At 40.7% G+C, this 26,190-nt stretch overlaps 1 gene segment (V, D, J or C); it reads right to left on the bottom strand.

The window, feature by feature from the left end:
* Positions 1 to 13,372: 13,372 nt before the first annotated feature.
* On the bottom strand, positions 13,373 to 13,963 carry LOC128647556 (immunoglobulin kappa variable 4-1-like). The segment is given in 2 exon segments: positions 13,373 to 13,764; positions 13,885 to 13,963. Coding segments are annotated over 2 exon segments (441 nt in total).
* Between the last annotated feature and the right edge of the window lie 12,227 nt (positions 13,964 to 26,190).

Consider the following 26,190-nt stretch of genomic DNA (forward strand, 5'->3'; position numbering starts at 1 on the left):
CAATACACACACACACACACACACACACACCCATACAACACACATCACACACACACACCACACTGATACAACACAAAAACACACATACAGTACTCTCATACAGTGCACATACCAAACATACTCACACACAGATAAAGGGGGAGAGAGTGGAACCAGAAGGGGCAAAGAGAAAACAGTGTGTGTGCTAGTTAGTCCATCGAAACCCCCCCCCCCCAAAAAAAAACACCTTTAAAAAACAACAACAACAAAAAAAACCTGTCTGCTTTGTGCCTGCTTAAGAGACGACTCTTGAAGAACTTACTGGTAGGGAACGCTGAATTACATCAGTCACAAGCAGTAATTAACAAAACAATATGAACAGATAAATGTCAAGCAACAAGACAATGTAAGTCAAAAGGAAAATGCTGGTCACACAGGGAGTTGTCATCCTAAAAGGCAGCATTTAATCACATGTGGAGATGTATATCATGAAGCTATATGTCACACAGCCCAGCACACACAGTAAGACAGCAACATGGGCAGTTCTGGCCCAGCTAGCTTATTGTCATTTACAGACAACACCCAGGGAGTTATGTTAGCATGGGTAGATGATGGCCTCACAGGAATCTGGCACTTATAGTGAGCTCAGTTACCAGATGACACTCGCCATGGAAGATATCACTCACAGCAAGCTAACAATTACTAGCAACACTCAAAACAAGCTTACAATTACTAGCAGTACACACAGCAAGCTCACAATTACTAGCAGCACTCAAAACAAGCTTACAATTACTAGCAGTACACACAGCAAGCTCACAATTACTAGCAGCACTCACAACAAGCTTACAATTAATAGCAGCACACACAGCAAGATCACAATTACTAGCAGCACTCAAAGCAAGCTCACCATAACTAGCAGCACTCGTAGCAAGCTTACAATTACTAGCAGCACACACAGCAAGATCACAATTACTAGCAGCACACACAGTAAGCTCACAATTACTAGCAGCACTCACAGCAAGCTTACAATTAATAACAGCACACACAGCAATATCCCAATTACTAGCAGCACTCACAACAAGCTTACAATTACTAGCAGCACACACAGCGAGATCACAATTACTAGCAGCACACACAGCAAGATCACAATTACTAGCAGCACACACAGTAAGCTCACAATTACTAGCAGCACTCACAGCAAGCTTACAATTAATAACAGCACACACAGCAATATCCCAATTAATAGCAGCACTAACAACAAGCTTACAATTACTAGCTGCACTCACAGCAAGCTCACAATTACTAGCAGCACTCACAGCAAGCTTACAATTACTAGCAGCCCTCAAAGCAAGCTCACAATTGCTAGCAGCACACACATCAAGCAGGCAGTAACAGGGGCAGTTGTCAGAGCTAACTGTCTTCCGCTGGCAACACACAAAAATAGTGCATACAGTTACTCACAAGCTCAAAAACAAGTAGTGAGACCAGAGAGACATGGGGGCGATTTATCAAATGTCTGGCGGACATGAACCGTTATAGTGGATCATGTCCGCCATACATCGATAAATGCAGACAGCATACACTCTCAAGATTTATAATTGCACACTGCTTGTGCAATACCGTCCCCTGCAGATTTGCAGCCAATTGGTCACTAGCAGGGGGTGTAAATCAACCCAATCGTATTTGATCGGGCGGATTGCTGTCCGCGGCCTCAGAGGTAGCGGACGTGTTAAGGAGCAGCAGAAACAGAGGCATTAGGGGGCCATTAGGCACTTGATAAATCGGCCCTATGGGGAGATCAGTAAATACTGATACTTGATGCAGATACCGATCCCTAAGGCTCCTGAGGCCATTGATAATTGCAATTTCCAGTTGACCCCATTCAGTTAGGGCTGAGCAACTTCAGCCATAGTAAGTGGAGCTGATCCCTCTGGTCGAACAGACACCTCCCCCCACCCATATGGTAAAAGAGAGAATCACAGTGAGTTGTTAGTGAGGGACAGGAACTACTGAAGCCTTTGCTCGCTGAACGCTTCCTTGTTGTGTTGTTTTTTTTTTGTTTTTTTTTCTATAATTGTTTTTCATTTTTACAATAATTAATAATCCCCTTTTACTTTTTTCTGCTGTTCCTCTCTAATATAATTTAACCATGCACCTACTGTGCACAATATGAATGCTCGTGTGTGCTCCCTAAAAAAGGTTTAGAGGGAATGGTGCTTGCGAATCACGACCCAGTAAACATGGTGTTGCGACCCAATAATGGGTTGTGACCCATAGTTTGAAGAACATTAAACTAGACCTAAAATGGGGTCTTCCAGAAATAGACCTTATCCAAGCTAAACCAAAAATTTCCGGTTTATTGCGCAAGGTCAAGAGATCTAAGAGCTAAAATCTATACTCTAGTTTGTCCTTGTTTGTCCTTGTAACTTTCATCTGGCCTATCTATTTCCCCCATGTGTTCTTTTTCCAAGAGTCATTGCAAGAAGCAAACAGAAACTAGGGTCAGTAATTCTCATAGCTACGGCATGGCCATGCAGAACTAAGGTATGCAGATCTGCTATCTCAAGGTCCTTTTTATCATCAGGGCCGCCGATCTCTGAATATAACAGCGTGGAGGTTGAACACCTAATCCTAAAGAGTAGTGGCTTCACAGATTCTGTTATCTCTACTTTTATGCAAGCCAAGAAAGCAGTTTCTGTGGTGTCCTTCTACAGGTTTTTCTTGGTAATCATTTAGAATTCCAATAATTCGTCAATTTCTCCATGATGGTCTTGAGAAAGGTTTATCGGCCAGCTCTTCAAAGGGTCAAATTTACGCCTAGACTTTTTGTTGGCTAAGTTGCCTGATGTTCAAACTTTTTGTTCCAGCCTTGATGAGAATTCACAATGTTATTAGGCCTATATCTCCACCTTGGAATCTTAATCTGGTTTTATCCGTTGAACCTATGCATAATTTGGACCTAGAATTGTTGTCTTGGAAGGATCTTTTTCTTATAACCATCTCTTCAGCTAGAAAAATTTCTGAACTCAGCTCTTTCCTCTGATCCCCCTTTTTGTTTTGTCTTCAGGATAAAGCAGTTCTTTCTTCAAAAGGTTGCATCTTCTGAGAACATTAACCAATAAATTGTTGTTCCTTCTTTGTCCCTTAATCCTTTTAATTCTAAGGAACATCTTCTACACAATTTGGATGTTATCAGTCTTAAAATATTATCTTCAGGCTACTAAGGATTTTAGACAGACCTCTAGCTTATTTGACCATTCCTCAGGTAACACAAAGGGTCAAAAGGCCACATTAGTGACTTTAGCTTTATGGCTGAAACAGAGAATACATAAAGCTTACTTGGTTGTGGGAAAACTGCCTCCATAACGAGTTACTGCACATGAGACTGCGTGAAGAGGGAGCTCAGTGTTGATCGTCTGAAGTGGACCACCAGCGTCGCTGCCACCACCAGGATGAAGATATGAGATGGAAGAAGATGGACCTGTAATGGCTGAAGACGAAGCACCACCAGGATGAAGATGGAGCGCCGCCCATCATCATTGGTGAGTACCGATTTTGGGGTTAGAGTTAGTTTTTTGGGGTGCTTTTTTAAGATTAGGGATTTTTGGGGGGCAGCAAAAGAGCTGAATGCCTTTTTAAGGGCAATGCCCAACCAAATGTCCTTTTTAGGACAATTGGTACTTTAGGATTTGTTTATCTAGTTTTTATTTTGGGGGGTGGGCGTTGTAATGTTAGGGAGTTATTGTATTTATTTTCCTAAAAGAGCTGTTTGCTTTAGGGCAATGCCCTACAAAAGTTTATTTGTAGAATAGGGTTTTTTTTATTTTAGGTTGTATTTTTTTTTTTAGTGGTATTAGATTAGTAATATTTAGTTTTTTTCATTTTTGGTAGTTTTTTTTTGTTAATGTAGGTTTTTTATTTTTGGTAATGCTATGTGTTTTTTTAGGGTAAGCTTAGGTTTTAACTTAATTTTACAGGTAAGTTTTTATTTTTTTAAGGTAGTTAGTATAGTTTTTATTTAATTTCGGGATATTTTAATTGGGGTTAAGTTAGGGGATGTTAGGTTAGGGGGTTTAGTTGTTAGTTTATTACTTTCATGCAAAATGCTTGTGCAATGCCGACCCCTGCACATTCACGGCCAATCGGCCACTAGCAAGGAGTGTCAATCATCCCGAGCATATCCGATCGGGATGATTGCTATCCGCCACCTCAGAGGTGGCAGATGAGTTCTTAAAGAAAGCTGCTTCTTAAAGTGAATGTAAATTTTGATCCTAAAGTGCACGGTTTTTAAAAATTTAAAACAGGGGCACTTCCCCGGAAAAGTCTGCCGGCCTCCCAACTACATGTGGGCCATGTGTGGCCAGGGAAGTATTTTATAATCACATGTTTAAAAATAATAAAAATGTAAAGAGAGAACAGAACAACAGGTTGCTGTTAGCAACTTAAGCAACAACTGCACTACCAAAATATACACAGGTGGTTGAAAAAAGAGAACTGAACAGCAGATATATCAGTGACGATTTATAGATATGTTTACAACACTATGTACAAATCCTAATGGAAGGTGATATTACAACTGCTTTGGTGTAGCAATGACTGTGCAATTGCATGAAACTTTGTATCTGTTCTTGATCTCTCTGAATAAACAGAATTAAAAAAAAAACAAAAAAAACAGGGGCACTTTAATTAATCAAAATTTACATTTCACTCGTTTTAAAAAAAATACTTACCTTTGAAACTTGACAGCCTCTACAGCTTCCCCCGGTCATCAAAATACATTTCTGACGTCAGAAATGATGGATCGGTCATTCTCCAATCACGGCTTCCCCCGCGGGGGAATCAGTGTCTGATTCAACGCTGTGACTGGAGGAAGCCGTATTCCTCATTTTAGACCCAGGAAGAGGCTTTGCAACGGGCGGTGGAAGCTGGAGTGGCTGTCAAGTTTAAAAGGTAAGTATTTATTTTACAAGATATGACGAGTCCACGGATTTCATCCTTACTTATGGGATATCGCCTCCTGGTCAGCAGGAGGAGGCAAAGAGCACCACAGCAGAGCTGTATATATAGCTCCTCCCTTCCCTCTCACTCCAGTCATTCTCTTTGCCTGTGTTAGTGTTAGGAGTGAGGTAAAGTGAGGTGTGAGTTTAGATTCTTCAATCAAGAGCTTATTATTTTTAAATGGTGCCAATGTGTACTATTTTTTTTATTTGGAGCAGCCTCTGGATTATAACCTTATGGTTTTGGGAACTGGTGAGGTTTTACCTGCACTGCGCCTCCCACATTTATGCTGCTCTTCTGTGATGGCTTTAGAGAAGTTTAACTAAGGCCCTTCTGACTGCACAGGACCTCAGGAGGAAGAGTGGACCCCCTGATACTGTGAGTTTTTCATGCTGTTCCTCAGCATGGAGGTAAGTGCAGTCTTTTTGTTTGTGGGGCCACGCAGCATATCTCAGAACCGACTGTACTCTAAGTTTTGATACTATAGGTTTTTATGACAGTATGCAAATTCTCACTGAGGTCACAGAGAATGAGAATCGACATATTGTCTCCTTGCCCCAGACACTCTAACTTTTGCAGAGAACACATATGGGTTAGAAGCGCTGGAATAATATGGTGGCTTGACGCTAATAGGGGCAACTTTCTCTATTTCTTTAAGGATTGTTTTTTTTTAATTACATTTTTGCAGTAACCTTTTTGCAAAGGTCTTCATCTGGGGTGTCCTGGATTTTAACACACAAGAATTAAAGTGTTACTTTAACATTTAAAGACACAGTACCGTTTCTTGGTGTCAGTTTATTTCAGCCCTTTCAACTGTTGGTTTGCTAATCCATCCTGGGTGATTTGGAGGGATATTTGCTTGCACTAACAGAGTTTTTCCTTTTATGTTTAAAAAAAAAAAAAAACATAGTAAGATGTATTTCAACTGTTTATTGTCCTTTTCTCTTTGGCGTCTTTGGACGGAGTAAATGCAGGACAGTAACATGTTATTATGTGTAAATTTTATTGCACAACCCAGGCCACAATGTTTTACATGTGTTGTCCAATTTACTTTATGAACCACAGGCAGGGCTCTGCGGTTCCTTGCAAAACCTTGAATTTTTCATATTCATAACAATGTCTTGTTGCAGCAATATCTATGTGATCACTGATTGTCTCTACACGAAAAAAAAACACGAAAAAAAGGGGGATTTTTGTTAAAATCACTCAGCATGTTAATGCACTATGGCTGTAGCAACTTGAGTTACAGGTTTGATCCCCAGTGAGGCCCACTCAGTTTTTTTCATCCTTCCGAGGTGGATAGACTGAGCTGCACCTTGAGACCCTTTTGGCGATTAGCCGCGCTTACAAGTACCCATAGATACATACAAGCTATGCTTACTTTCAGGCAAACAGTGTGTTAGTTACACTGATTTTATAAAAATGTGGCTGTTTTTTGTTGTTTTTAATCATCCCTGTATGGGATGGTTCAAACCCTCACTAGAGTGAGTTTCTTTCAGAATTAAAAAGACAGTTCCGTCCTATTCTGAGTGCATTGTATTAATTAAATCATAACTGAGCACTAAAGCATAGAGTTAATTTTCCAAATTCAAGGAAAATTGTTTTCTATGGTCAAATTTATTTTTGCCCTTTGACAATTGCTACATATTCCAGCCAAGCCCACCTAGAGACCAAACCAGGCTTGGAACAAGGGTAAGCAACCCAAGAAGCCGCTGCTACTACCAAAACAGCATGAAGGGGCAGCCCCACGATCCGGGACCTGATCTAGTAGGGGGCAGACTTTCTCTCTTTGTCCAGGATTGGATAAGAGATGTTCAGGACCCATGGACACTGGAGATTGTGTCTCAAGGGTATCAGCTGGAGTTTAAAGGTTCCTCTCAAGGGGAGGGTTATCTTCTTTCACGATTGTCTGTAGACCAGATACAAAGAGAGGCATTCTTACGTTGGGTAAAAGACCTCTCCACTATGGGATTAATTTGTTCCCATACAAGAACAGGGACAGGGGTTTTACTCAAATCTTTTCATGGTTCCCAAAAAAGAGGGTTCCATCCTTCAAGATGGAGACTATTCTGACATTTCTTCCATTGATCCAGGAGGGTCATTATATGACTACCATGAACTTAAAGGATGCATATCTTCATGTTCCTATCCACAAAGATCATCACCAGTTCCTAAGGTTTGCCTTCCTGGACAAACGTTTTCAGTTCATGGCTCTTCCCTTCGGGCTGGCCACGGCACCCAGGATCTTCACGAAGGTTCTAGGGTCTCTGCTAGCGGTTCTCAGACCGCGGGGCATTGAAGTGGTGCCTTATCTGGACAATATTCTGATCCAGGCGTCATCTTACCATCTGACAAAGTCTCATACCGACATGGTTCTGTCCTTTCTAAGGACTCACGGGTGGAAGGTGAATCTAGAAAAGAGTTCACTAATTCCACAGACAAGGGTTCCTTTCCTGGGAACTCTAATAGGTTCTCTATCCATGAAAATCTTCTTTTTGAATACTTGCCGATCCCTTCAGTCCAATCCTCGGCCATCAGTGGCTCAGTGCATGGAGGTATTTGGATTGATGGTGGCGGCAATGGACATCATTCCGTTTGCTTGTTTTCATCTCAGGCATCTACAACTGAACATGTTCAGACAATGGAATGGAGATTATGCAAATTTGTCTCCTCATCTAGATCAGGAGACAAGAGACTCTCTTCTTTGGTGGTTGTCGCAGGATCATCTATCCCAAGGGACGTGTTTCACAGACCCTCATGGGTGATAGTGACAACGGACGCCAGTCTACTAGGATGGGGTGCAGTCTGGAATTCCCTGAAGGCTCAGGGTGTGTGGACTCGATCGGAGTCTCTGCTTCCAATCAATATTCTGGAATTGAGAGCAATATTCAATACCTTTCAGGCTTGGCCTCAGTTGGCTTCGGCCAAATTCATTCCGATTTCAGTCGGACAACATCACGACTGTGGCTTACATCAATCATCAGGGAGGAACAAGGAGTTCCTTAGCGATGACAGAAGTATCCAAGATAATTTGGTGGGCAGAACACACGCTTGTTCTCTGCCAGCAATTTACATCCCAGGAGTAGACAACTGGGAAGCGGATTTTTTGAGCAGACAGACGTTTCATCCGGGGTAATGGGAACTACATCCGGAAGTCTTTTCTACTCTGATTCTCAGATAGGGCAGGCCAGAGCTGGATCTCATGGATCTCGTCAGAATGCCAAGCTCCCGAGATACGGATCCAGGTCCAGGGATCCTCAAGCCGAACTGTTAGATGCCTTGGCAGTGCCTTGGTCGTTCAACATAGCTTATGTGTTTCCCCCGTTTGCTCTACTTCCCCGGGTGAATGCTCGAGTCAAGCAGGACTTGGTATGCTGATCTGGTGGACATGTCGTCCCAGCCACCGTGGAGGCTTCCACTATGACAAGATCTTCTCATTCAGGGACCCTTCCATCATCCGAATCTAATTTTTCTACAGCTGACTGCTTGGAGATTGAACTCTTGATTTTATCTAAGCGAGGGTTCTCTGACTCGGTCATTGATACTTTTAGTCAGGCACGTAAGCCTGTTCCTAGAAGAATTCACCATAAGATATGGCGTAAATATCTTTATTGGTGCGAATCCAAGGGCTACTCATGGAGTAAGATTAGGATTCCCAGGATTTTATCCTTTCTCCAAGAAGGATTGGAGAAAGGGTTGTCAGCAAGTTCCTTAAAGGGACAGATTTCTGCTCTATCTATTTTGTTACACAAACGTCTGGCAAATGTTCCGGATGTTCTATCCTTTTGTCAGGCTCTGACTAGAATCAGGCCTGTGTTTAGACCAATTGCTCCTCCTTGGAGATTGAATTTAGTTCTTAATATTCTTCAAGGGGTTCTGTTTGAACCTATGCATTCCATAGATATTACGTTGTTATCTTGGAAAGTTTTGTTTTTGGTTGCTATTTCTTCTGCTCGCAGAGTTTCTGAGCTTTCAGCATTACAATGTGACTCTCCTTATCTTATTTTTTATTCCGATAAGGTGGGGTTGCGTACCAAACCTGGTTTTCTTCCTAAGGTTGTTTCCAACAAAAATATTAACCAGGAAATTGTTGTTCCTTCATTGTATCCTAATCCTTCTTCAAAGAAATAGCGTCTGTTACATCATTTGGACGTAGTCCGTGCCCTGAAGTTTTTACTTGCAGGCGACTGAGGAATTTCGTCAATCATCTTCATTGTTTGTTGTCTTTTCTGGGAGACGTAGGGGTCTGAAACCTACAGCTACCTCTCTTTCTTTTTGGCTGAAGAGTATCATCCGTTTGACATATGAGACTGCTGGACAGCAGCCTCCTGAATGAATTACAGATCATTCCACTAGGGCTGTGGCTTCCTCATGGGCATTTAAAAATGATGTTTCTGTTGAACAGATTTGCAAGGCTGCAACTTGTTCGTTTCTTCACACTTTTTCCAAATTTTCCAAATTTGATACCTTTGCCTCTTCCGAGGCTATTTTTGGGAGAAAGGTCCTTCAAGCATTGGTGCCTTCTGTTTAGGTTCCTGTCTTGTCCCTCCCTTTCATCCATGTCCTATAGCTTTGGTATTGTATCACATAAGTAAGGATGAAATCCGTGGACTCATCATATCTTGTAAAATAAAAGGAAATTTATCTGGATTTATTTAGGTTGTAACCACCATGTGGAGGTAGTGATTGCTAGCCTCACAGAAGCAGCCTGATATAAGTGGAACCCGTTACTACACCACCAAGTATGGAGGACTTCTATTTACAAGTACAGGCACTACTTGACAACCTTAGAGAGAAGATGCAGTGTGGCTTTGATGATCTAGTACTTTCCTGCAGAGCTGAGCCTACTGTGGAAATCACTTCAACAGAAGTAATGGAGGTTAGCATAGACTTCACAACGGCCACAGACACTATGAACATGGTGGCTCCTAGGCTGGAGTTCACGGAAGAAAGTGGGGGTCCTTCCACGACGCTGCAGATTAATATGCCTCATATGTATAAACTACACTTGGAGAGAACATACCCAACAACCTGGCCTACGCTAATAACGGAACCCAATATCCTAACCCTACCTATTTCAGTACGGTCTCCCTCAGTTGCACGCATGGCTCCTACATCTGCTTTGTGTACTTCTAGGATGTGTAGACGGACAGATCCATTCACCACTGCACAAGTGGTCACTCTGCTCCCACAGATCGACAAGCCAGTACCAGACATTGGCCAGCCGAAACCTTCTGCGGTGTCAACCCTGATTAAACTCACACCTCATCCTAGATTCAGCCTTTGGAGGGACACCAGTCGGCGGACATCTTGGTGGGGACTTGTTTCACCACCCGGGCAGGTCTATATTAGTCCACAATTGGGACCCATGATAAATAAAGCTGGGGTAGGCTAGCGACCAATGTGTAAGTAAAACAAGGTAGTGATTAGTGCTCCCTTCATGACTGTTTACACAGATCAAAAATTTAAGCTTTGCAAACTTCCATATGTATAAACAGATTATTTTATAAACAGGACAGTATTTAAGACTCCTTAATTAAAGCTGCACTTTCTATGTTATCTCGTAATATTTCTTATGTTAAACGACCTAGTTATAAGCAACAACTGTTTTGTGTGAGGTTTGTGCTTGTGTGTTTTTGTTTTTACTGTTTTATATACACTACTTTTAATTATTAAGGGTTGTTTTGTGAGCCTGGTCTGTATTCATGGGCTGTTTTACTCACAGATATAGAATAATATTTTAAGAGGTACATACTGGTCCCACAGCTATAACACCAAACACAGGAGAGCTCATAACCAAATTTGTGTACTATAGATCGAAGAGAGTCATTTTCTGTCTTACCAACTAACTACATAAGCTTGCTCGACAACTCACTATGCTGAATCTGAAGTTATACACTAGATTGTCTCTCCCTACTTATAGCTATCAGTGAAGGGGAGCTGTACCTTAGTTGGCTGAATTATTTGTTCCAACATATCCCCTTTTTACTGCAATATATTCCCTATAGTTAACCATTTGGGGTCAAAGAGAACTCCATGCTGTCAGCGGCTGGGACAGCGTGGATAACCTTTTAGTTTAGAGTCACTAGTACATACCTGTTATGAGGGGAACTATGCCTGTATCTTTATTCCACCTTCATATCTCTATAAGTTCCTACCTACACCGTAAACTAAGCTTAGTCTCTTTATCGAAATACACTTATAGATTCTAGCTCAGTCTCTAGATCCTTAGTGTTAGATATATTAGAACCCACAACCTGTTTACAATTTGGAGTTACAAGCGATACAGTCTCTACCCCACCACTATAGCATGACTTGTACACACCCATTCACATGGTGGGCACGTTAGTTTCTCCTAATATATAACTTTCCTTTCCAACAAATAATACAGAACAAGCCAAGTTCAATTTTTGCCCTAACATGCACCTACAGTAATGGCTATATATCACCCCAGTATACCTCCACCGTAGTCAGCTATTATATTTAGGCCCCTGAGTAACCCTTTGATAGCATCTAAACTAAATGATAGAAATACTTGGGTTATTAAAGGCCAGTAGACACATGGCATAGAACCAGTATAACATTATTTATGAATAGTGAATATTCTGACATAATTTAATGCTGCCTTTTCTACTGTGTATATCTGTCCACCTCCCAATGCTTTAACTGGTGCTGAAAGTTATTTTCATATACATTTCATAGCAAGCTTTTCCTTGTATGCTGTTTTAATATGGGTGCAGCTCAAAAGATGGAGATACCCAAATTTGGTACTGGAAAGCCTTAAACTGACCCTAGGATGTTTTATTAATTATGATGCTTCCTCATACATTAGGCATTAATTTACCTATTGGAATAGTTCTAGTATTACTTCTAGTTGCCTATATTATTACTTATATTCAGCCCAATAGGGGTGAGTGAGGATCTAAAGTGGTAACTCATAATAATATCAAATAGCCCACTCATCTGATATCTTAGGATATATAACACAGATAGAAAGAGGGCTATATTTCTTGGGACTAATTAGTCAGGGGTGTTCCCCCCTAATGCATACTACCACATTTGGAGTTTTAGTTATCTCCGCCCACCCCCAGTACCCACACCTAACAATATAACTAGTAACACTATAATTACAGTATCTTTCGAATAGGTGGTTGTTGCACACCCAGCACTTAGACTGGGAACTACATAAAGCGGCTTTGGTCCGCTATTTTGAGACACATCTTGATTCTTAGCATAGTAATACATCGCTGATGTATACTATTATCTATGGAGGTTAGAGCCCCATCTCATCTCAACTTAACAAGTGCAACTGTTCACTTCAGATACTTTAAGACTTACAGTGAGATGAGAACAATTACAATTGAGATTTACACTTCTACATCCCAAACGTTGACAGAGATATAAAGAAATAAGTAAATCAGTTTATATTTTACTACAGAATATCATTCTAGTATGTAATAAAGGGCTAGTATATATGTTTTTTGTCGACAACTGTTTTATTACAGCTAAGGAGAATTAGCCATGATGTTTAAAGGTTTGATTTTATGTTAAAAATAAGGTACGGATGTGAACCTACATTCAAATAACTGAATAGGATATCTGCACTAGTATAGAAAGGTGATATTGCCCTTTTTAGGGAAGTTGGTTTTGGTGCACTGTTTGATATCTATTGATTGTCTATCTATATTGCATCATCTTGTATGTATTATTGTGTCTTTCATGACAAATGATATATGCTTTTAGTACCTTAATAAAAAGAAAAAAAAATTACAATTACTTTAACTTTTGTTTACGGTGAGCCTGAAGGCTCACGCGGAAACTTCTGCATTGACAGCTTGATAAATCTGCCTTATAGAGTATTAGAAAAATGTAATGAATGAAAGTACCCCTGTTTTGCAGATTTTTTTTGCCCCTATTTAAGAAAGGTCTTGCGGACATGATCCGACACTGCAGATCAGGTCCGCAAGACCTTGCTGAATGCGGAGAGCAATACGCTCGCCGTATTCAGCATTGCACCAGCAGCTCACAAGAGCTGCTGGTGCAACGCCGCCCCCTGCAGACTCGCGGCCAATAGGCAGCCAGCAGGGGGTGTCAATCAACCCGATCATACACGATCAGGTTGGTTTCTGGCGATTCCTGTCCGCCTGCTCAGAGCAGGCGGACAGGGTTATGGAGCAGCGGTCTTTAGACCGCAGCTCCATAACTTGTCTTTCTGGCGACTGTGAGGACTCGCCAGAAACACGGGCCCACAAGCTCCCTAAAGAGCTTGTTGAATGGGCCCCTATTTGTATATACTGTGCAGCAATTAAATAAACTTTACAATCACTTTAATTCCAGTCAAATATTTAAAGATTGTTTTCAAGATAATTTGTAAACACTATTAGCATAATATAAATTAAAAAATCCCTGAAAAACCTGCTTTTTGGTTTACATAAAATAAGTGAAAAGGAGGAAGTAAGGTTTTTGTACAGCTCTGTATCACTGTGCGAGGGGAGCTGTAATGCTGCTGACTGTAATAATCTGCTGCATCTTCTGCTTGCACTCCGCTGATTGTAAATGTGTGCTTAGTACCTGACCCACTGCTAGTGAACCTGTCTGGGGTCCCAGGCGCTTTGTTACCTACCCAACGGATAAGAAGCTTTGGCGCTTGCCCTGGCTTCTGTTGGTACCAGGCTACGCTAGTGCTGCCAATACTAGCACTTGACATACATGTGATGGTGACACTTTCTCCTGGTGACACAGTGACAGAATCTGGGGATTGAATCATCACAATCTGTCCACAGGAACCTGAGGATAGGAAGATAAATATTTATTTGTATTTAATTTATCCAAACATTTTTTTGAAATACTTTCCACAAGTAAAATCCTTACATACACTGACAAAATATAATAAGCATAATCTGTTACCTTGAATAAAAAGCAACAACACACACAGCAGATAGCTTTGAGAAATCATCTCTGTGTTTCTGAGCTGTGACAAATACAGACTGTCAGATGTCACCTGCACACTGTAATAAATACATCAGCTGCGTTTTTGTAGGAAGTTGCTGCTTATGCAAAACAGGACAATGCAAATTATGTAATGTTAGATCAACTTCACTTGCTGATAATATATTTATATAGTATAGAATGTTTATTGTGTACGTATTTTATTTACGTCTGGTTCTATGAACCAATTCTTACATTATCATTTTTTTATATATTTTCTGGTGCTTTTTTTATGATTACTTATTGGTAAAAGGGGCCTATTTAAGAAGGTGCAAGCGGACATGATACGATATTGCGGATCATGTCTGCTGCACATCGATAAATGCCGACAGCATACACTCTCTGTATTTATCATTGCACCAGCAGTTCTTGTGAACTGCTGGTGCAATACTGCCCCCTGTAGATTTGCGGCCAATCGGCCGCTAGCAGGGGGTGTTAATCAACCCGGTCGTATTAGATCGGGTTGATTTCCGGCAATGTCTGTCGGCCACCTCAGAGCAGACTCGCCAGAAACACGGGGCATCAAGCTCCATACGGAGCTTGATAAATATGCCCCTAATAATGTTACCTATTTTAAACATTTAGATCAAATCTACAAATAAAATGTATTTGTAGGTGTAGGTGACATTGATGACCTATATGAGTGCTAACCCCTTTGTTTAAATTAAATTAAAGGATAGATTTATGTAAGACTGAAGTTATTAAAACAAGGTGAACTGAATCAAACTAATTCATAATCTTACTTTATTAAACTGAATTAAGACACATAGGGGCCAATTTAACAAGCCCTGTATGGCCCCTAATGCTGCTGTTTCCGCACGAGCCTTCAGTCTCCCCGGAAACAGGAGTTAAGAAGCAGCGGTCTTAAGACCGCTGCTCGTTAACTCATCCACCACCTCTGAGGCGGCGGACAGTGTTTTAAAAGCACTTAAACTCTACTGCAGATAATGTGCAGTAATGTGCGATCATATGAGTATCTAATTAAATAGGATAGATTGTTAGAAGAACAAGCCCGCTTTATACAACATATATCGGGATAAAGATAAATGTTAGCTATAGTCTGTGTGGTATACTGGCATAAGTATATGTTATCATGAGCATAAACTCAATATACCATATTTATGGCTCAAAATAATAGTATCATGCATGTTATATTGAATAGGTTTGCTAAACATCTAATTAAAGCATATAATAATGAGATCTTGCTAGGATTCCTGTTATATCATTTGCACGGAACTTCGAATGTGCATGACAATGTCAGATCCTTCACTGGTGCAAAAAAGGAATTTAATAAGCTTTAGATAATGCAGTGCTTAGATTGTACAGATACATATCTGGGCGTATAGATCAAACTTACTGGGGAACAATCACAAACAGAACCCTGCAGTAACACCGCAAATAAACTCCTTCTATTGCGGGAGTTTACATTAAGAATATCTTGCCCTGTGCTTGTAATCAATTTCATGCGTCTATAAAGGCAGTGTGGAATCCCTAAGTAGTAGCGATCGCAAAAACAATTAATCCACCACACATACTAAAAATCAAACATGCGGTTAGAGTAAGCAAATTAAAAGTAGAGAGTGAACGCTCTCAAAAGCTGGTCCCCTTAGGGCAAGATATTCTTAATGTTAACAGGAAACTCCTTAACTCGTCCGCTACCTCTGAGGAGGCGGACAGCAATCCACCCGATTGAATACGATCAGGTTAATTGACACCCCCTGATTGCGGCCGAGGGGCAGCATTGCACAAGCAGTTCACCAGAACTGCTTGTGCAATGATAAATGCCGACAGTGTATGCTTCAGCGGATCATGTCCGCCAGACAATTGATAAATCGGACACTATGTGTCTTAATTATGCTTAATAAAGTGAGATTATGAAAAGTTATATTCAGTTCACCTTGTTTTAATAAATTCAGTCATACATACATCTATCCTTTAATTTAAACAATGGGGTTAGCACTCTTTTTTCTTGTTGTTTATCTTTGCAACTCAAATAACAGTGAGTATCCTTAGTGCAACAACCCCTCTACCAGTGCATAAAGTGATTACAAAGTAATATTGCACTTGTAGTACCATAGTGCCAGTAGTTCTTCCTTATTTCTTTTTCTTAATAGACATTGATGACCTATTAAATGTGACTTTTTCACTCAGCCCCTGATGATCGATACATCACAATAGGTGGCAATGCTGGCAAAATATTCCAAGCATCATCGACACCGACTTTGACAATGTAAAGTAAAGGATTCCTATAGCAACAAGCCTAATAAATATACCCATGTAACCCTAAACTAACATAATCCACCACAGCAAACTAACCCTACTCTACTTAACCTCTAAACCGCAAATAGCTGACCACAATAAACTTCCTAACCTATTAATCCCTATGTCATCATAACCCTACTGCAAACTACCCCTACACTACTTAACCCCTAAACTACCATACCCCTCAATATTAACATCACTAACCTAGTAATACCTATACCGCCATTACCCCCACCCTAAACTACCCCTACACTACTTAACCTGTATGACATCATAACCCCCATCACAAACACCCTATAACCTATTAACCCCTAAACTGCCATAAACCCCATCGCAAACACCCCCTAACCTATTACCCTTAAACTGCCACAACCACCCAATGCCAACACCCACTAACCTATTAACCCCTAAACCGCCACAATCCCCCAACGCAAACTAGCTCTACACCACTTAATTACTTAACAGCTAATTTCCCCTAGACCCCAACATAACAAACCCTAAGTTACACAAAATAACAAACTCTAAAATTACACAAATAAAAAACACATTAACAAAAAAAAAAGCACTAACAAAAATGAAAAAAAGTTATGCCTGTTATGCCTATCCTAAAATTAAAAGTATGCTTAAAAAAAATCCCACCGCAAAAAAAAATATAATAACACTAAAACCTAATCTAACAATAGCCATTGTGTAGGGCATTGCCCTAAGTTTTTTTTAGTATAGGGACACTGCCCTACCAAAATGCCTTCTAAGGGCAATACCCAACCAAATGCCCTTTTCTGGGCAACTTTTTGTTTTAGGATAGGGTTTTTTTTAATTTAGGATTTTTTTTTTAGAATAGAGCTTTTTTATTTTATGGGCAAAAGAGCTATATTCATTTTAGGACACTGCCCTAACAAAATCTCTTCTAAGGGCAATGCTGAACCAAATGCCCTTTTTTTAGGATATGTTTTTTTTAATTTATGGCCAAAATAACTATATTCACTTTAGGGTACTGCCCTACCAAAATCCCTTCTAGGGGCAATGTCCAACCAAATGCCCTTATCAGGGCAATTGTTAGATTAGGTTTTTTAAGGTAGGCTCTTTATTTAGGGTTTGGGGGGTTACTTTGGTTTAAGAATAGGGATTTGTGTGCCAAGTAAAAGCTATTAATCACTTTAGGGCAATACCCTTACAACATTTTCTTATCAGGGCAATTATTAGAGTAGGTTTTAGCGTTAGTATAGGCTTTTTTATTTTGGAGTGGGCTCTTTTTTAAGGGGACTTTTTTGTTGTTTTTTGTCGTTTTTTTATAGTGCTTTGGTTTGTATTTTTTTGGTAATGTATTTTTTTATTTTATTTTTTGTTATTTTGCTTAATATATGGGTTGTTAATTTAGAGGTCTTGGGGGATAGCTGTTAGATAGTTAAGTAGTGTAGGGCTTGTTTGCTATGGAGGGTTGTGGCGGTTTAGGTGTTAATAGATTAGGGGATCTTTGCCATGTTGGATATTAGTAGTGTAGTTGGATATGAGTAGTGTAGGGGTTAATAGATTAGAGGGGATTATGGGGGGTTGTGGCAGTTTAGGGGTTAAAAGGTTAGGGGTGGTTAGGTCAATAGTTTATGGCATCTTAGGGGTTAATATGGTAGTAAATTTAGGTTGTACTGGGGCTGAGGATGAATAAAGGGTTAATAGTTTAGAGGAACAGTATATGCATAAGCACTGTTTAAATGATATGCATTTTCCTGTATAATGCATATTAATTTAAAGGGACACTAAACCCAAAATGTTTCTTTCATGATTCAAAGAAAGAGTTTGTACCCTGGGAGTAAGGAGGGGCTAAGCAAGGAAGTATTTCCAGCTTCAGTTCTAAGCCTAGTTGAGTGCATCTCTATGTTTATTTCTGTATCTTTCATGATTCAGTAAGAGAATAAAATTTTAAAGAACATTCAAATTTACTTCTTTTACCTAATTTGTTTTATTTTTTTAGATATCCTTTGTTGAAGAAATATCAATGCATATGGGTGAGCCAATCACATGAGGCATCTATGTGCACCCACCAATCAGCAGCTACTGAGCCTATCTAGATATTCTTTTCAGCAAAGAATATCAAGAGAATCAAACCAATTAGATAATAGAAGTAAATTAGAAAGTTGTTTAAAATTGCACGCTCTTTCTAAATCATGAAAGAAAAAAATTTGGATTTCATGTCCCTTTAAGTATTAAATAGATTTTAAAAAATCTGTTAAAAAAAAAACATGTTTAAAATCTACATAATACTAAAATGAATATGCGTTTTACAGGAAAATGCTTATCATTTAAACATTGTATATACATGTATCGATACACAAGTGTCTTTTTTAGTCAGGCATAAGGAAGACATGATGTAGATGTAGGTGTTCTGTGGGAGTTTGCTGGGCATTTCATGGGAGTAACCTGCAAATAGTGCGATATATTCCAATCTCTGAAGCACAGGTTACTTGGAGGGTCTCAGCTATGTTTGCCACCTTTTAACAGGCTTTATTTGGAGAGTTTGTACACAGAAACTGTGTTTGGTTTCAGTGAGCGCACTGTCTGTGCTTTCGGAACACGTAAAATATGCCCCATTCCTAATGAAAGTGCCGACATCTGGCAATGCCAGCAGACTTTTGCAGAACCTGCAATCCCTTTTATTTCCTATGCGAGACACATAGGCCTCTATTTATCAAGCTGTCAACCGCAAATACGCTGCAATTTTGCAGCGTATTTGTGGCGAGCCTGATTCGCTGTAGTTATCAAACCCTATAGACCGGCAAAAGTAGAATATAGTGACATAACATACGATCCGGCGGACTCAGTCTGACACAGATCGATGGTTATGTCACTCCAAATGTTCTGAATGCAAGTTCTGCACAATCTGACTACTTTTGGAAGTTATCAAAGAACTACCAGGTACGCTCCCCACTATTCCGGCCCAGCGTACCTGGGGGCAGCGGATGCCATAGGAATCAATGGGAGTCTGAAAGCAGTGAAAGCTTATGTTCGCTGCTGCCCGATATCCCATTGATTCCTATGGGAAATGTCTACACCTAACACCCTAACATGTACCCCGAGTCTAAACACCCCTAATCTGCCCCCCCTACACCGTCGCCACCTACATTATAATTATTAACCCCTAAACCACCACTCCCGGACCCCACCGCAACTCAATAAACTTATTAATCCCTAAACCGCCGCTCCCGGACCCTGCCGCAACTCAATAAACATATTAACCCCTAAACCGCCGCTCCCGTACACCAGATTCTATCAGCCAATCGGAATTAAGGTAGGAAAAATCCTATTGGCTGATGCAATCAGCCAATAGAATTGAGCTTGCATTCTATTGGCTGTTCCAATCAGCCAATAGAATGCGATCTCAATCCTATTCGCTGATTGGATCAGCCTATAGGATTGAACTTCAATCCTATTGGCTGATTGCATCAGCCAATAGGATTTTTCTTACATTAATTCCGATTGGCTGATAGAATCCTATCAGCCAATCAGAATTCAAGGGACGTCATCTTGGATGACATCATTTAAAGGAACCTTCATTCGTCGGGAGTCGTCGGAAGAAGAGGATGCTCCATGTCGGCTGGCTTGAAGATGGACCCGCTCCGCTCCGGATGGATGAAGATAGAAGATGCCGCCTGGATGAAGTCTTCTGCCCATCTGGAGGTCCTCTTCTGCCTGGATCAGATGAAGACTTCTGCCCCTCTGGAGGTCCACTTGTACCCGGTTGGGTGAAGATGTCTCAAGGTAGGGTGATCGTCAAGGGGTTAGTGTTAGGTTTTATTAAGGGGGGATTGTGTGGGTTTTAAAATAGGGTTGGGTGTGTGGCTGGTGGGTTTTAATGTTGGGGGGTATTGTATTTTTTTTTTTTTTTACCGGTAAAAGAGCTGATTACTTTGGGGCAATGCCCTGCAAAAAGCCCTTTTAAGGGCTATTTGTAATTTAGTATAGGGTAGGGATTTTTATTATTTTGGGTTTTTTTTATTTTATTAGGGGGATTAGATTAAGTGTAATTAGTTTACAATTCTTGTAATTATTTTTTTATTTTCTGTAATTTAGTGTTTGTTTTTTTTGTACTTTAGTTTATTTTATTTTATTGTATTTAATTGTATTTCATTTATTTAATTATTTTAATTATAGTGCAGTGTTAGGTGTAATTGTAACTTAGGTTAGGATTTATTTTACAAGTAAAAGTGTCTTTACTTTAACTAGGTAGTTAGTAAATAGTTAATAACTATTTAATAACTATTGTACCTAGTTAAAATACATACAAACTTGTCTGTAAAATAAAAATAAACCCTAAGATAGCTACAATTTAATGATAGTAATATTTATTTAGAGTTATTTAAATTATATTTAAATTGGTAAGTGTTAGGGTTAGGGTTAGACTTAGGTTTAGGGGTTTATATGTTTATTATAGTGGCGGCGGTGTAGGGGGGGGGGGCAGATTGGGGGTTAATAAATATAATGTAGGTGGCGGTGGGCTCCGGGAGCGTCGGTTTAGGGGTTAAACTATTTATTTAGTTGCGGCGGGGTCCGGGATTGGCAGGATAGGGGTTAATAACTTTATGTAGGTGGCGGTGGTATAGGGGGCGGCAGATTAGCAGTTAATAAGTATAATGTAGGTGGCGGCGGGGTCTGGGAGTGGCAGTTTATGGGTTAATACATTTATTAGAGTTGCGGCGGGGTCCGGGATCGGCGGTTTAGGGGTTAATAACTTTATTTAGTTGCGGGGGGGTCCGGGAGCGCCGGTTTAGGGGGTAAAACAGTATAGTATAGTGTGGGTGCTTAGTGACAGTATAGCAAGAAAGCTGCGAATAAGCCGAAGAGCAGCGAGATCAATGACTGTTAGTTAACAATAGTCCACTGCACATCGCTCTGTACTTGGTGCGCGGCTTTTTGAGAGCTTTCTTGATAAATTTGGCGAACGTATTCAGGTCTGCAGCGATGTTAGGCGATCTTAGGCGAGCGTATTGGTGCCATTGAATGCAAGAAAGTCGAAGCTTGATAACTAGAGGCCATAGCCACTCGTTGACACTTGTGAGTCCACCCCTTTTTTAGAATATATTGACAGACCAACGGACTGCGAGGACGAGGCCAGAAAGGCAATTGCTCGTTGTTCCGTCAATGCTTTGAATATCGGGGCTCTAATGTTTAAAGATTCCTCTTTTAGACCAGGTAAAGATTTATGCTTCAAGATGTCATGTTCCTCACTTTTCATGCAAATATTTTTTTTTTCAATTACTCTCCTTAGCAAACAAAAGTTGTAAGCCAAATTCTACATAACATGCCCTAAGTTTAAGGACAATAAGAACTTTGAGATTGTAACATAACATTTTAAATTCCACAAAGCAAAATAATTGAGAGAATTAAAAGTGCACAACGGTGACTCCACAAGTCCAACTCTGCTCTTCGCATTCCTGCACTTAACCTGCATCCCTGGTGGTCTAGTACTGCTCCAGGATTGCACTTGCATGGTGATGTCATCAAGCCCCGGAAACCTGTAAGTACCAGACAGGAACCCCTCTTTAAGAGAAAGCCCCATGTACAAGTTTTAGTTGTATGCATTTTACTTTATAATGCATATTAATTCAAAGGGACATGAAAACCAAAATATTTATTTTGTGATTCAGATAGAGAATACAGTTTTAAACAACGTTCTAATTTACTTCTATTATCTCATTTGTTTCATTCTCTTGGTATGCTGTGTTGAAGGAGCAGCAATGCACTGCTGGTTTCTAACTGAACACATGGGTAAGCCAATGACAATTGATAAATATATATGCAGCCACCAATCAAAAGCAAGAATCTAGCTTCTCTGCTGCTCCTGAACTTGCCTTGATAAACTGTTCAGCAAAGGATAACAAGAGAAGGAAGCAAATTAGATAATAGAAGTAAATTGGAATGTTGTTGAAAATGGTATTCTCTATTTGAATCATGAAAGAAAATGTTTAGGTTTTTATGTCCCTTTAAGTATTGTATAGATTTTAAACATGTTTTTTTAACACAGAAAATATTTTAAAAAATGATATAACGATACAACTCCTCCACACTATTAACCCCTTACGTACCCTCACCCCAAGTGCATCCTAACTCTGCTACACTATTAACTCTAATCTGCCATAACCTAATAACCCCTAACCAAATAACCCCTAAACTGCCACAACCCCCTCTGCAAGAAACCCCATAACCTATTAAACTCTAAACGACTACAACCCCCCAATAGTGGGTTATGTCAGTTTAAATTGGGATGTATAAAAAAACGCCCCTCTGCGATGCCGCCTTTAAAGAGTAATGTCAGAACTTTTAATATTTTGTCAGCTTTCTCAACATTGCATTGGATCCCTTTTGACTATATTGTCACATCGAAATACTTTCTATCATTAGGCCGTTAATATTTGATTTTAATCAAACAGGCTTGTAAAATCAAGCCATATCCTATCATAAGAAGGTGGAAGACTAGAATAGGCTCATACATTTTTAAATCATTTTGAATAGAGCTATTGGGACATGCATTTGTGTGACTTCTGTGGCTCTGTGATCTAGCCATAGACATAATTAAGAGAGTTATATGTTCTGTTAACATTGAAAGATAGGTTCTTTTAATTCAAATCCTTTAGTGTCAATATTACTTATCTATATTTGTGGTTCCCATTGGAAATAATTATATCAAGTCAGGATCCAATATTTGCCCAAAATAAATGCCCACATGGACAAAATTTGACCAAACTGACCTTTCAGATATAACAAACCCATCACCCATCTGCGTCTTTTTACTACAAAATTCAGGTGGAGAAACACACACACATAATTTATAACCTTGCTTATTAAAATTGTGCTTAAAAATTGAACAGAGCTCTGAGTAAAAGTGATAGATAGGGAGATAAAACAGCTTAAAATACAATTTATTTCCACAATTTAGCTGGACTTTTTGTTGCTTCAACATAAGCATCGCAGGATACCAACGCCAAGAGATTTGCCATTCCGCTACGAACACAGTTAGCCTAGGTGAAGAGGCTAAACAACTGCGGCCCACAATTAGACACCGGAGGGTCGGGGCCCCGCTCCGGGTCTTTTCACTACACAACCGCAACACTGGAACTTGTGCTTGGTAGCACATACTGAGACCGCAGCATCTGGTGCACATTTAAGTTCCTGGGAGCAGACTGAACGGACCCTCTGCAGGCTAAAGATCTACGCACTGTTTCAACAGAGTTTGCTGAGAAGAGCACTTTGGCGCGAACTGTGGCCATTTTGCCTGCCCCTTCAGCTCTGCTCGGTAACGGTGGTAAGTGATAATAACTAACCACGGGGTGACATAGGGCTGCCTTACTAAAATAAAGACCCAAGGAGAAGCGCTTATGCACTTTAGTGTGCGATGCAGTAGGGCAATCTGACAGCCAGCTTTGAGGCTTAGAGGCGGGAGGACACTTACAAGCTCCACCAGGTCGGTCAATCTGGCGTCTTGCTTCAGCGATCTAGCCGGTCATACGCATACACCCACACAGCTGCACTATCTGTTCCGGAGGGTCGGGGCTCCGCTCCGGAACGAAACTTGCTCATCACAGCTGATCTTTGGTCTGGCTGACTGCCACAAAGTTCTATCCTTCCAAAAATAATAAAAGAAGTGCTCGCCACATTATACTCACTGTGACCTTAAGAAGCATCAGGCAAACTGAACTGTTAAATAAAAGAAACTTTTTTATAATTTTTCCCCACATGTAATGCTCTCATAATAATAAGCTATTAACCCCCAAAATCTCTCATATACCTAAGTTTACACCTTAGCCCCTCCACCTCTTTGGACCCTTTAATCAGGGAGGCCTTGCTGACATAACAGAGCATAACTTTACCCTGCACTTGAGAGAGCTCAGCCCCTAAGGACCCTGCATATCCTCTGACCCTCTGTCACCCCCAGAGAAACCAAGTGCCCCTCAGGCTACATTCAGCCTGGACACTTCTTATCAGCAAAACGGCTGTCTAACTGCTGTCCTTTGAACTGAGGCACTTCTCACAAGGTACTGACACACAAACCTCACCCCAGCAAATCCTACATAATTATCTTGCAACCTGGACACACAGTCACATAACTGCTACCAGAATATACAGCGGCACCAGCCTAGGCCTCACTGCTGCCTGAGCATAAAGTGAAGTTATTTTGCCTGTACACCCCCCCCACATTTCACTTGTGGGTACCGCTCACCACGTATTAGTGCAATTGCCTTATAACCTTTGCTGGAACCAACTTGTAACTGCATTACTGTTTGAAGATTAGGTCGCATCTGAAAGTTCTTCCACGCCGCATAGTTTACTGTGGTACTTTCACCCCGACCAGTGACACTCTTAGCCAACAGGGTTCGAGAAGCAGGGGCACACACTCTCCCCTCCCTTTTCCCGCCGCCCTGCAGGTCGGCGGGTCATATCCCACCTCCCTTTCCCGAGATCGCCTTGTGAAGGCAGATTCCCCGGGGAGAGTGCGCCGTGACCTAGACCACCCAACCCAGGGTACCTATATGGCTGACTAAGTGTAAATATGCATTAGGCCAGAGGCCCAGGGGCAAACCTAGATTAACCAACAACAACTTTAAGGAATCATCTCTTCCCGATCCACTCCCTAAACCTCATTCTGATTGTGCCCAATCTCCGCTTGGGAGCCCCCTACAACTATAGAAGAGGGGAAGAAAAAATCATGTCCCAGGCCCACAGACGAAAATCAAAAGGCCCTGCAGGTCCTAAGAGGACAATGAAAGAGCATTTCCAACAGTCCCAAAGGGAACCAGCGCACTGCTCAGAAGATGATCTTTCAGACTCCACTTGTCACTCAGACCCATGTTCTGGTAGAGACCCCAATGCTGCCTCCCATCCAGCCAATTTAGCAGATATCGCTAATGCCAACAATGACTTGATGGTCCAGATAAAAACTATGCTGGCATCTCATCATGACTCTATCTGTAAAAGATTTGACAAGTCCTGCTCAGAACTCAAGAAAGACATAGCCACAATAGGCGAATGCACTGACACGCTGGAACGGAGACAAGAGGATCTCTCAGTATACCATGCTAATTTGCTCTCATACTGAGAAAATCTTGCCTGTCAAATTTCTACTCTTGAATCTAAGTTAGCTGACTTGAAGGACCGCTCTAGGCGGAATAATGTCCGTCTGAGGGGGATCCCTGAAAGCATTCTTCCTAAAGACCTTCCAGCTTTACTACAGGATATATTCATAGCGGCACTGGGCCCGTTAAAAGAACATGAGTCGCTCATTGACAGGGCACATAGAGCAATTAGACCCAGAGCAATCGCCGACGACAAGCCCAGATATGTGATAGTGAGACTCCATTATTATACCTTCAGAGAAAAGTTTTTAAGAGCAGTCAATTCTGGGTCCCTCAAGGACACAAAATTCAATGACCTTCAAATTTTTCCGGATCTCTCTCCTCACACCCTACAACAAAGAAAGGCCTACAGGGACTTCACAAGAATCCTTAGGAGTAAGGACATTAAATATAGGTGGGGGTTCCCAGTCAGACTGTTTGTTTCCAAAGATGACATTCAATTTATAATTACCTCTCCAGAACAAGCTAGAAATCTTCTTTCAAAATGGGGTTTCTTACCAGAGAAGCCCCACTCATCGTCAGCTCCATCTTTATCAACACCTACACCCAAACCTACATCTGGTGGGCTGAGGGCGGAGGCCCCTTCCTGGAGTCAATTGCCCCCCAGGATTGGGAACAATAAAAAAGCCTTACGGGACTCCTCAGTGGAGAATCTTCCATGCTCCAGTGATCCAGTATAAAAAAAAAAAAATCTTTTTTTTTTTTTTTAAACTCTTTTTTCCTATTTTTCTCCCTCCCTTCCATCCCCTCTCCTCTAAGATGTATGGTTGCCCTTCCCTATGATTCCTTTTGTTTTTGGAGGTATACACCCAGCAACAAGGACACTGAAATTTGATTTCCA

Source organism: Bombina bombina, chromosome 2 (assembly GCF_027579735.1).
Source record: "Bombina bombina isolate aBomBom1 chromosome 2, aBomBom1.pri, whole genome shotgun sequence".
In the NCBI taxonomy this organism is placed as follows: domain Eukaryota; kingdom Metazoa; phylum Chordata; class Amphibia; order Anura; family Bombinatoridae; genus Bombina; species Bombina bombina.